This window comes from Arachis duranensis, chromosome 3 (genome assembly GCF_000817695.3).
Source record: "Arachis duranensis cultivar V14167 chromosome 3, aradu.V14167.gnm2.J7QH, whole genome shotgun sequence".
Classification (NCBI taxonomy): Eukaryota; Viridiplantae; Streptophyta; class Magnoliopsida; order Fabales; family Fabaceae; genus Arachis; species Arachis duranensis.
The window spans coordinates 124664188-124677555 of NC_029774.3; the positions used below are offsets into that span (position 1 = coordinate 124664188).

General features: G+C 29.7%; 1 protein-coding gene across 1 annotated transcript; it reads right to left on the minus strand.

Moving 5' to 3' along the window:
- Positions 1-1762: 1762 nt before the first annotated feature.
- On the minus strand, positions 1763-8743 carry LOC107481351 (homeobox protein knotted-1-like 2). The gene is made up of 5 exons (XM_016101636.3): positions 8306-8743; positions 8054-8173; positions 7795-7936; positions 2250-2512; positions 1763-2059 (listed from the first exon to the last, which is right to left on the minus strand). The coding sequence occupies exons 1-5, from the start codon at positions 8645-8647 to the stop codon at positions 1928-1930; spliced, it is 999 nt and encodes a 332-aa protein (XP_015957122.1). The 5' UTR covers positions 8648-8743; the 3' UTR covers positions 1763-1927.
- Between the last annotated feature and the right edge of the window lie 4625 nt (positions 8744-13368).

Here is a 13368-nt window from a genome sequence, read left to right on the forward strand (position 1 = left end):
TTGGAACGGTGTAAGCAGGTCTAGAGAGTATTGGGACTTAGAGATACCTGAGGGGTGTCAGTGTATTTATAGTGGTGAACCAATAACCACCGTTGAAGTAGTGCCTCCTTTTTAGGGTGTTAACCGTCCCATTATCTTAGGGCGGTTAGGATATGGCTCTTGGAAGTGGTTAGAGAGATTCTAGGGGCAGTTACTCATTTGAATGAGTGTTTATCTGCCAGCTAACCCTCGTACCCGACTTCTTTAGAACAAGTCGTGGTGAGAACCAACTTCATAGGACGAAGGTTGGTATTGGGTGAGACTCAATCCGTGGGATTAGGCCTTTTATTTGGACTTGGGCCTTTACTGTTGGGCCAGGGTATGAACAAATATTATTAAAATTTTTAAAGTTATTTATTTTTATTGAATTTTAGACTTTTTATTACATGTATAACGAAATTATTTATATTAAAATTTAAACTTAAAAAAGATCATAATCATGATAATAATAATAATAATTAAAAAATGTGAAATAGTATTTTTACTCCTATAAACTAGAATCACCAAATTTTTTAATCGTCTCATGTAAATGTTGATTCGTTTTTTAGGATACTTAGCTAGTGTTTGTTTTAGTTTTTGGTGTTAACTAAAATTTTAGGTTGAAGATACAAAATTTTAGTTTTTCGGTATTTTTAAGTGGAAATTGAAATTTTAACATTTTAGTTAACTAAGGTATTTTAATAAATATTCTTATTTCATTCCCATATTTATCTTGAATCAAACAAGATACTAATTAAGACATAATTTATTTATCTACACTTTATATCAAACATATATAATACAAAGACTTTAGTCTCACTCTCCTAAATCCTAATCTGTATCTCTTAGTCTTAATCTTCCTTTCAAAAACAATCTTAGTATATGGTATGCCCTCTATATAACTATATATATCGCAAAGCACAAAATTAACCATAATGTAAAAGTTAACTTCTATGTGTAACTAACTTTTATAATGTAAAACTACCAGATTAAAATTAGCTATTACAAAAGATTATTCTTGTTATATATATTATACATTTATAGATGAAAGATTCTATGGTTATTCATTGTGATAGAATTTTATTTGGACCAATATAATAATATCCTATCGGATTTATTCCAGGTCTTTAAGTTTTGAAAAAAATATATATTTTTTAATATATTATTGATAAATTTATATATGGCGTATAAGTTTTTTAGTAGAAAAAAAAAAGTGTTTAAAATGGATATAATTAAGATATTCTTAAAAATAAATTGTAAAGAATAAGAATAAAATATCTCAATTTTTGGCCCATTCCAAATAGACTTAAAAAAGATATGCTGGACTACTTGAATGGTCTAATTAATCTCTTTAGTCTACAACTCTTCTAGTTTGAAAGATGCCTAGGTTTTAAAACAAGCAACCGGCATAAAGATTCTGAAGTTGACAGGAGAAGGGGAAAATAAAAAAATAAAAGGAAAAGGATAAAAGAAATGATTCTGAAGTCTCAAATCATTCTCAATACTCAAAAAGGGAACAATGTTATTATGTACGGTAAATACGTCAGGTAAGGAGTAATCCAAGCAGATCCAACCTTTCGCACTGTTCGTTGTCATCTACTGACCAAACTAGTAATTTGAATGTGTAAATCCAAATCTTTATAATAATCATGAACCACGTTATATGAAGCATGTATTATCCATAAAATATATACGAAACAGAAATTCCAAATTACATTTCACAATGTGAGTACTGAGTAGCCATTTATCAAGAATACATGTCACGCAAACAATTTATACTATCATTCCCCATTCTTTTTGTGGGGAATAAGTAAGCATGTCAGAGTCATAAATCCTTTACACAAGCAATCATAATAATGATGATTATTAATTAATTAGGAATATACAGTTGATAATTCACTGAGATGGATCATCCTTCGTAGAAATTAAACTGCATGTTCTCCGAGGGTTTCCAATGACGCTTTCTTTGATTAATAAACCAATTGTTAATTTGCTTCTGATCTAGCCCGGTCGACTTCGCCAGTGCAACCTTATCAGCTTCCTAAGTCATATACAACACCACCACACATTAACATGCAAGATTCAAGGTCTTGTGGAGAAACTAGAAGCATGCATATGTTTAATTAACGGTGAAAACTCAGGTGCAGTCGACTTCACGTGAAGTTGAGAGTTAAGAGTCGTTACATGGTCGACTGCACCTGAATTTTCACCTTAATTAATTATATATTTACCGTTGGATAGGGCCATTTGTAGTGTATGTTCCACCACTGAAGGAGAGTTTGCCTAGCGTCTTTGGGTAGCTTGCCCCTTTTTTTCTTCTTTGAGAACTCAAATTTCAAAGAACTAATGTGACTACCAAACTTGCGTAACAGCTTATCCTTAAGATCACGATCTTCAACCCGTGATTGTGATTGTGATTGCCCATCTTGAATATCAGCATCTCCACCACCACCACCACTTAAATATTCCTCGGATGATGCACCCCCATCATCATCTAAACAGTGTTATATGAGAATGGCAATTTCAATTATTGCTCTTGCTAACAGAAGAACATGAAAAAGGAACCATACATTTGTCTTGATATATTTGAAATCAATATATACATTAATAATAGTAGATAGAGTAGATTAGTATTATTTTCTCTAGTGTTGTGTAGCGAGGGGAAGAGACAAGGGTTTGGAGAGAGCAAAGCACACCTAGGTTGGGAAAGTAAAGGCACCACCCTCAGTCTCAGTCCTCCTCAGTGCCAGGTTCCATCCATTGTCAGATTCTGAAGCTGTTCACCCCCCAACCACACCCACTCGATCTAATTTTGACAGTGACGTAAATGTAACAGTACGGATAAACTATGAACAAAAATAACACGGGTCCTTGCATCCACCAATCCATTCACCAGGACCCCTCCACGCATAAACCTTTTCCATTTTCGTGCTTCAGTCAACAACAGCAAATTTTACAGGTGTCCTTTTTCATTGCATCCAACAAGAATCAATGTAAAAGCTAAGGTAACCATAATTTTGAAGTGTTCCCTTAAGAATTTACTACTAAGTGTAGAAAGTTTTCTGATTAAGTATTACTCATTTAGAATTTCACAAATATCAATCAAGTATCATTCTTGTTTATAGTACAATACAATTGGAAATAAGAATTCATCGTCACTCTAATCTCATGGTTCTAAATGAATGTTCAAAGAATTAACTACTCCGATATACTACTAGTAGAAGAGGAAAGACAGGTTAATTGGTGATCATATATCAAAGAATTAACTGTCAAATTAACCCCAAAAGATAACATGTTCTTTAAATTCATCCTTTAAATATTTTATCAATTAAATTGATCATTCAAAAATTATAAATTAATAATATATGCTGTCAATCAACATTACATGTCATCAATTATTGATTTAAAATTCTAATGAAATAACGAAAGGAATTAATTTGTAATATTTAAAAGACTAATTTGATTCATAAAACCTTTAAATTTAAAAACAACTCACTTTTTCATGACTAATTTATGCATTAATCCTATGTCAAAAGATGATACCCTTCATTTCTAGTCTTAACTCTTAATCAACAGTTAAAGAATTTGAATTTTCTAAATTTTGAATTTTACATGAGAATATAAACTATAAAGTATAATATTTCACCATTTATTTTATAGATGGAACCAAGTGACCGATCACACTTTATCCTCTCAAGTAAAAATTCAAAATTTAGAAGATCCAAATTCGAGTGTGTTTGGCTTAGCATTTGGAGCTTCAAACTCATGTTTAGTTTTTTTTTTTTTTGAAAATTTCACTTTTGATTGGTTGTTTTTCTTTTCTCCTCTAATCTAACCTATGTTTCACCTAAAGATAGAAATTCATGTTTTTGCGTTCACTTTTTTTTTAGTTAAACCATAATAATAAGTTTATTTTTTATTTATCAATTTTGTCCTTCATTGTTCTTACAATGAATTTTATTGTTTTTTCTTATTATAATTTTTTCATTAATACTCTCTCATACATATTATTTTTTATAGAATTTTTATTATTTTTTGTTAATATAAATTTTCTTTTTTGGCCGTTCTTGTTATTTTTTTCCAGTGGAACTTTTTTTTATTTTATATTATGATTATATTAATCCCATTAGAAAGATCAAATTAAATAAAAAAAAACTAATATAAAAATTATATTAGAATCTTTAATAGTGAAAATTTCTAGTTAAAAAAAAGCTAAAGAGTACAGAAAGTACTGGAAATGAACATTAGAATTTATTTAAATATCTAAAATAAAATAATAAGATAATATAAAATAATTATTTAAATTTATGTATTTTTCAATAATTTTCATTTTTAAGAGTGATTTTGAGTAAGAAAAAGTTTAGAGGCCAGTATTTTTATTAAAATTTGACCAACACTTAACCAGCAAAAAAACTAAAAAAGTGAGTAATCTCACACCATTAAATGTAATCACATACCATTAAAAACACTAATGATAGATAATTGATTGTTACAAATTGCAAAACAGCCCTTTAACACTCCTATTTGAGTAATATAATCCAAACAGTTAGTTTACTACAATTCACTGTGTCAAAACTTAACTGCAATCAACTTCACGTGAAGTTAATAACTTAAGAGCCGTTAGATGAAAATTTAGTAAAATCATTTAACTGATCTCAACTATCAGCTTCACGTGACTACAGCTTAGTTTTCGCCCTCATTTTATATAAAAATTGAGGGACAAAAACCACCTTAACACCAACTCATTTTTTAATTAAAATTAATCCCATTTACAAACTTTAACCCAAATACACATAACTGTCAAACAATAACTGACTGCGAATTTGACCAAACCTCATGTACCTCTGACAAATAACTTCCAGAGTCTTTAACCCAAAAAAAAAAATGAAAAAGCATCTATGTACTGACTTTTGTATTAAAAGAGATAATAAAAAGTAAAATAACGCAAAAACGTTTCTACAATTATAGAGTGTCTATGGGGAAGGTCTAAAATGGGGTATACCTGATTGTATAATGGCTAATACCGTTTCTACAATTACAGAAAAACAGCGGGTGTGCACGTGAAATGCGAGAGCTGTAATTCCAAAACCACCCGCTGCCAGCCTCGGATTTTATGTTTCTCTCATTTCTGTTTTTTTATACCCAATTGGAATTAATTAACCTTTTTTTATTTCTTCCTAAAACTGCCCAATTTTAGATAGATACTGCTGCATCTGCATGTCACTTTTTCCTATCATATTTATATAAACTACTTTATTTGTGCACAATAATCAAATCTTTCTTTTTCAACGCAACAAAAATGTTATAATGTACCTTACTGTAATACAGAAAATATATTGCACAGCACAAAAATAGCTTAAGTAACGTGCAAATTATATTCCATGAAAGTTAGCGTATTTTGTAGTAGCTAAATGAGAACATCTAGAACTAGAATAAAGAATGTTCAAATTCACAGAGCATGCATGACCAGATAAGTTTTGAAGGTTCAAAATCACAAAGTACGCATGACTGAAACAGATAACTTTAATCACTTTATACTTCTCTAGTCGAGATGGAGATAGACATCGAGTACAATGGAGTACAGCACATAACTATTTATATTATCTTTGTCTCTCTATCACTGTAAATGTATTCCTTCGCTTGAATAAGAACTGGTAAAGATCAACAAAGGATACTTATCCACAAAACAAAAGCATACCAACAAACTAAGCCAACATTTCAAGGTACATAACAGTTACTGTTTATCAATCCACACATAGCAAATGCCTCGCTAATACTAAATACCTCATGAAATTTTTGTAGAAACACAAAACTCGGTATAGCATTATTGTGTAGAACATATAGTACAACGAAACTTGAAATGCAACCAAGACTTTCAAACATAAACACAATGGGATATAGTTGTCTAGTTGCCAACTATAACCCAACCTCACCATCATTAACATCGACTGAATATAATTAAACTATTATATATTAATTAGCACAATCTATAGTATGTCAGCTATTAGTGAGTAAACTGGAATGAATTTTCGGTCAAAAATATATGATACTCAAAGTGCATAAACCAATCATTAATTCAACAAAACACAAAGTATATCAAATCTACTTCTGTTTGAATAAAAATAAGCGATTTATTATAGGTTAAAAATAATACAAACCTAATCAACATGCACTAGCAAGAATGTACAGATGAGAGTATAATAAATAAGAAATTCTTAAATTTGGTTGTTTTGAGTGTAAGAACGCTAAACATGCTGTAAAATGCAAAATCTTACACTGTTTTGCAGAATGACATCAGCCCCTTAATAGAAAATCCCAAGAAACGTTTTTATATTGTCCCATAAATTGAGCTCATTGTAACTCGCACAATAATAAAAGAATGATGAGAACAAACACCATAATACTCAGTCAGATCATTTATGTCCATCAAATTTAAATCCAAAAGCAGCAGATTGAAAGCTTGTAGCAATATCATAATAGATAAGTGATGTGTATTAACTGCCCTAAGCTAATAAATAATAAACTCTAATCTCTACTTGTAATTTGTAAAACAATGTCAAGTGCCAAATAACAGCAAAAACACCTTTTTTTTTATGAATTGCACTAGTTTAAAATAGTAAAAAATTTCCATAACAAAGTAGCCACAGCAAAAACAAAGGAAGTAAAAATAAAGAAAACAACATAATCACAAGTGAAAGAAATTAAAAATCATATATAAATCATATTTAATTGACGCCTAATAAGTTATATTATGCTTGGCATAAATCATGGCCAGATAATTAAACAAGCTAATAATTAAATATTTTGAAGGACATACAGTGCCAAACGTATGTGAAGATGAAAGCCATTTATGATGATCGGGAGTTTTGAAAACATGGTATATTCATTGGTTAGTGAGAGGTGTATATCTCAGCTACAACAATAACGAAACTGAAAAGTCATTTGCAAAGTCCGTTGTTCCAGAAATTCATTTCACCACTTGCAGGAAGCAAAAAAGAAGATGTGATCGGGATCATAAAGACTGAGAATTCAATATAAGTCCAACGAGCCTACCTATTAATTCAAGACTACATCAAGGGCCCATGTAACAATGAAAGGACTTGTATAAATATAAAAATAAAAAAATAAAGCTAATAAAGATCTAAACATTGTTGACCTGCCATGAATGACCAAAAAGTTAAAACTTTTCTTTTAAAACTCGGAAGGAACCAAGGTAGTTACTGTCTCGCAGTGAAATTAATCACATACACATAAGGGGATTTTAAAGTTACAACGCATTAACTGCACAAGGAAATATCTCCTCTGCGAGTGTGTGTGTGAGAGAGAGAGCGGGAGAAGGAGGAGAGAGATGATTGCTGGTTAACAAGGTTGATTAGGGTTTTTCCCTTATTAAAGTCTAAAAAAGCTGCGGCCTGCGTGTCTAGTGATACTAGATTACTAGTACAACTTAGCATTTATTAGCTGGAATGAGCAACAGATTCCGCAGATTTATTAATCTGCGGCTACTTAATTATATGTGAAGGTCTTGGTAAATCTAAGGAAGAAAACCATGGATTATGGTTAATTAAACCCTCCGAATGTATATTATAAACACCATTTTAATTAATTAGTTTTCCACATAAAATGAGAGAGAGAGAGAGAGAGTAATTGGTGCACAGATATCAACGATGGTGCAGCAAGAAGGCTGAAAGAGAAAATAGGAGAGGGGGGAGTACTGGGAGTGGGAGTGGGAGTGAAATAGAAGAGCTAATAGTAGGTAGGGTGATAAAGACTGACCGGAAAGTGATGCTGGAGCGGAAGCACCTGTGCAGCAGAGATTGCTGAGCTGCGTTTCGATCTTGTTGAGGAAGCTGCTCGCTTCCTCGAAAGGCCGAGTCAGATCGCACTTATACTTCACCAGCATGTCACAGTATGTTTCCTACAACCACCCCGAGGGGGAAAAAAATAAATCCTCAATTAAAAAACAAATAAACAAGCATGTGAATTTGAAGAAATAGGGAAAATAATATGGAAGAGGGAGGGAGTGTGGGGGGACCATGAACTCGTCGAGCTCGGGATCGGCTCCTATGCACGTGGAATTCACGTCCCCCTTGCAAAGGTCGTTTTCTCGCTGTATCTCCTCTAACAAACTTGCTATCTCTGGAGGCGCTCCCACCTGAAACCCCAACGGACTTCTTTTCATAACCGTCAACCATATTAACTAATTCAAAAATAAAAATAGAAACAGAAAACTGAAACTCAACTATTTCGAGTTAGTTACGAAATAGAAACGGTTACAATCAGTTACCTTCTGGCAATCGATGTAGGCTTGGAGGAGGCGAGGGTAGTAAGGGTGAGAAGCGATTTTGGCCTTCATGTGAGAGGAAGAAGCGGCGTCGTGGGAGTGGTGACGCTGAAGGATTTCGGGAACGACGATGTTGGAAGAGGGTTCCGCTTCTGTGATGGCCGTTACGCCGGAGGCTGCAGCCGAGAGAAGCTCGTCGGATCCGAACATAGGAATCCGAGCGCCGGTGGACATCAGGAAGCTGTGGTACTCAACCGGGAATATTAGGTTGTCCGGTGTCAACGGCGCCCTGTCTGAGTACACCGTCGTCGACGACGGCGGGACTCCGTACATTTCGTCCTCCATGGACAGAAGCAGCCGCGGCGTTTCGTGTCTGATTGTTCCGGTGTTTAGCGTTTAAGCTTGTTTGCTCCTTGAGTTGTAGCAATATGATAATTGATAAGCGAGTAGTAAGTGAGGAGTGTGAGTAAGTGGCTTTTTATGGTTATTAAGGCAACTAAAAAGGAGAACAATTTCAAAGATTTTTTTTTATAATCAAATTTTTTATGGTACAAGTAGTATGAGAGTAGGGACGCAAAGATGCCTAATTAATATTTTTTTTAACAATCACAATGAATCATAAATTAGAGAAAAAACTTCTTTTAATATTGATTAATTATGTGTATTGTATTAAATTGGAAGACGCCGCAATTTTACTTTTTTAAATTTCTTAAAAATAGAAAATAGAATAAAATGTTTGCTGGGGAGTTTGATATTTTTTTTCCTTGGGAAAACAAAGTTGCTGAAATATGCAAATCAAAGACCAGAATAATAAAAAATAAAATAAAAAATAAAAAAAGATGAGAGCTTACATTAGAGAGAGAACAGAATCACAGACACAGTATGTGGATCAGCTCAGCTCAGATCAATGTCCATGTCTACACAGTCCACTAACATTAATTTACTTGATTGGTAGACAAAAATTTTTTACCTGTGATTTTAATTTTTAAAAATGAGTTTTGAGACTAATAAAAATATATGTAAAAAAGAATAATATTTCAACTTTTTAAGTTGAATGAAATGCAAGAAATAATATAATGTTGACAAGTGGTGTTGATGATATTCCAATTAGAAAGACAAAAATGAGCACAGTAGGTTTCCTGAATTAAACTAAAGGATAAATAAAACATCATTTAGGTTGTCTAGACCTCCCGGGGGGCCAGGTTGTAGTGTAAACATGCCCCCCCTCCTGTTAATTTTCAGCCAGAAAGAGTGCTCATCAAAATTCAATTTCTTTCCCAAATTAATTCGACATACAAGTAGTTTTGAGCCTGTACCAGCAACACCAAAGACTAATATGCCTGTCAGGTTATTTAATAATTCCAACAGATGCATGAACAATTTTAAATGGACTCCAATTTATTACTATAAACAATTGACATGGACCATTATAGAAAATAACTATATTTATTAAAATATAAATTGATGTGAAGTGTCTATAATACACTTTTTTTTATTTTACTTTTATGTAATTTCAAGTTTTAATGTCAAAATTAGTCTCGTACAAAAATAATAAAATTGTACTAGCTAGTATAGATGAGTCATACATAACAAATATAATATTGAGTTCTCATCATTACCGAACAATAATAAAGGTAGGGGGCTGGTTAGAACCTTAATTCTACATATTACCTAACTAAATGACCAACGTAATATGATTTTATTTAGCCTGGTTATTGATCATCTTTAAGCATGTTGGCCATTGAACCAAATATATCCAGATATCGGACACATAATACATTAGGTGTCTTCCAAATCTTGAATATGTAATTCCATATGGAGAACTGCCTTAGATTGTAAGAAAAATAAGCTTTTAAAATTGTAATACTGCGAAAAATATAACAAAATTTTCTTTAACATATTAGAACACATGTCACAATAAATTATTATGGTAAGATATATAATTATTTATGTAAATTTAAGTCTAGTTTGAATAAACAACTTAATTAAATTCTTTTTGAAAAAAAAATAGTTTAAATAATAAATGACTATATTAAAAATAGTTTATAAATAAATTATTTTATATTTAGATTTTTAATTCTAAAAGTACTTATTTTATAAAAATATAGTAAAAAGTAGTAGTATTATAAGAAAAGTCATTTTTTTTAATTTCTCTATAAGCTCCTAAATAGTTTTTTAGAAAGCCGCAATTTAATTTTAAAAATTGTACAAGACATTAATACTACTACTTTTCATAAGTCAAAAACTCAAAAAAACTACTTTTAAAACTTCCCAAACACACCCTTCTTCACTTATTTAATTTTTTAAATAAATACTTTTACAACATGATATTAGAATTTTAATAACTTAAAAAATTAGAATTTGATCACTAAAAAGACAAATTAACAAATATATTCTTACCAAAGAGCCATGTAAGATAAATAATTATTTATGTTAAAACAATAATCATAAAAAAATTGTTAAGTAAAGACAACTTATTGAAAAAATAAGATAAATAAAAACAAAAAATAAAATTACCTGCAGAATATATCATTTATCCATACCAAACCATCTTAAAAATTGGTCCATATTTGTTGCGACTGTTAACCTCCTTGAAGCAATCATTAAGATAAAGTTTAACAAACTAGAACTCTGCTAAAACGGTAACGAGATGAATTCGTTTTTAAAATATGGTACAAAAACCATCCCAAAACTCGATATTTACTTCACTACCTCTTGAAGATGATTAATTTGTGTTAGAGTGTATTTTTTAAATTAAAATTTTAATTAAAAAAGACAACAAGACTAATATGTTTTATAACAGTAACTTTTAGGACTAAAGTACTTAATTTGAAATTTTTTGGAAATTAATTTAAATGTTTATTTTTTTAATAGCAAACTTGAATATTAATATATTGTACTGTTATGATGTATACAACTATACAATTATTTATGTATTATTTAAAGATTTAAATTTTTAAGAGATATAATTTTGATGATTAGTAATTGATCTCATTGTCATTGTGTAGTTGTTATATATATACTTACATGCATATTAATTAGTGTAATTGAAATTGCGGAACACATAATAATAGCTATCTTGTACCCTATTTATATGAACCTTACCCTACCTCCTCAACTCAAGCTCCAATCATTGCATCTCTGATCAGTGGAATCTACGGACTATGGTTCCTTTTGTTCTTTTAGTTTGTACATAAACTGATAAAAGATGAAAGGGAATCCTCACTTGAACAATATAGATCGCTTCTTTCACTGTTAAATAAACAAATTAGGGTCCAACAAATTAAAGGTTAAAAAAAAAGTGAAGGAAAGAATTGAAGGCACCTTTGCTTTGCTCGCATATAATAATAACCTCTTTTATTTATTTATTTTGATGGCTCGCATAATTCTTGTTCTGTTCACATATATAATTATAAATCTCATGTAAGAAAAAAAAAATACATAACCTTTTTGGAATTTTTTCGCGCAGCTTTTTCCGTACAAGACCTACGGTTAATTGAGTGGAGCCCAAATTATTAGACACATTCTATTCTTTTTTTGGCTAAAGATTTTAATTTCAATAACAAGAAGACTAAAATTTTTATATATGAATAATTTTAATGTGAAATACAAAAATATTTAATTATTTTAATGTTCTGCAGGATTGTGGTAGAAGTGTAAAACGTTATTGATATTTTATAATAAAAAAAATTAATTATGAAAAAACAATATTTTGTAATAAAAAATATTATTTTAATTATTAAAATATTAATATTTTGTTAAAAAATAATTTTAATTAAAGAAACATAAAATAATATTGACCTTTTATAGATGACTATAATAATATTTAACACATAGTTTAGGTTATCATAGAGGATTTCATCTTAATAATATAATATTAAAAAGAAAAAGTTCTGCCAGGAATGATATTTTTCACAGTTTATTCGGTTGTTTGAAAATGTTAACTTGACATCAATACAATGGTTTAGTAATTCCGTGTTAAAATCTGGTCACACAAAAAGAGATATAGTATTTAATGAAAAATATTTGAGATCGATATTATTTTTTATATTCCATAATCTTTCTAAAATAATGAACAAAAAAAAAATATCATTTGTGAAAAAAAATATTATTTAATAGATCTTTATTATTTTATCAAAATTTTAATTAAATTTTTATAGAATTTAATATTAATACACTGTCAATATAAAACAATTTTACACGTACAATAAATTACATAATGACACATTAATAAAAATAATTATTTTTTTATATTTATCGCGTGAATGGTCATCTAAAAAATCGGATATAATTTGATGATTTTGTAAAATATTTTACGTTATAAGTAAATCAAAATTAAATCTATGTTTATAATTTAACAATTTAGAATTAGATAAACATAATGAACAAATGAAAGAAGTGGTAATCGGTTCTCAACTAATCTTTGTCATTAAAAATAAAGTAGCAATATTAAAAAAGATTAATCATTAAAATATTTTCTACTGTAAATAGGGGGAAAGTCCATGACTACAACAACGACTTCACAGCCATATTACCTTTTATGACTTATTTAGTAGAAAACATTATATATTCGACAGAGCTATAGTATTGAAAAGAAATAGCATTGACTAAAGTTTTTGAAAATTTTAATCGATGCTATTTTAATTTGTTTTTTATCTAATTTCTAACTCTTTAAATATATTTTAATAATATTTTTAAGAATTACATTGTTAATAGATATGTTAAAATAACAATTTTAAGCTAACGTAACACTTACATGTTATAATTCTAGATTGGCATGTCACTAATAACTCGACATAAATTTGTCAAGGTACATATTTTTAATCATATAAAATTATTATTAAAAAATATTAAATATTTTCGGATAAAATTAAAATCAAACATCTCTAAATATTTTAAAGAAAAGTACAGGTAATCAACAATATTTTTGAACAATATATGAATAATGTGAATTAATAAAATTAAAAGAGTAAATTTAAATTAGTAGCATTAATACGAGGCCAGTATCTCTTTTAATAATATTAATATAATAATACAGTACTGGAAACATATTTAAAATATTATAG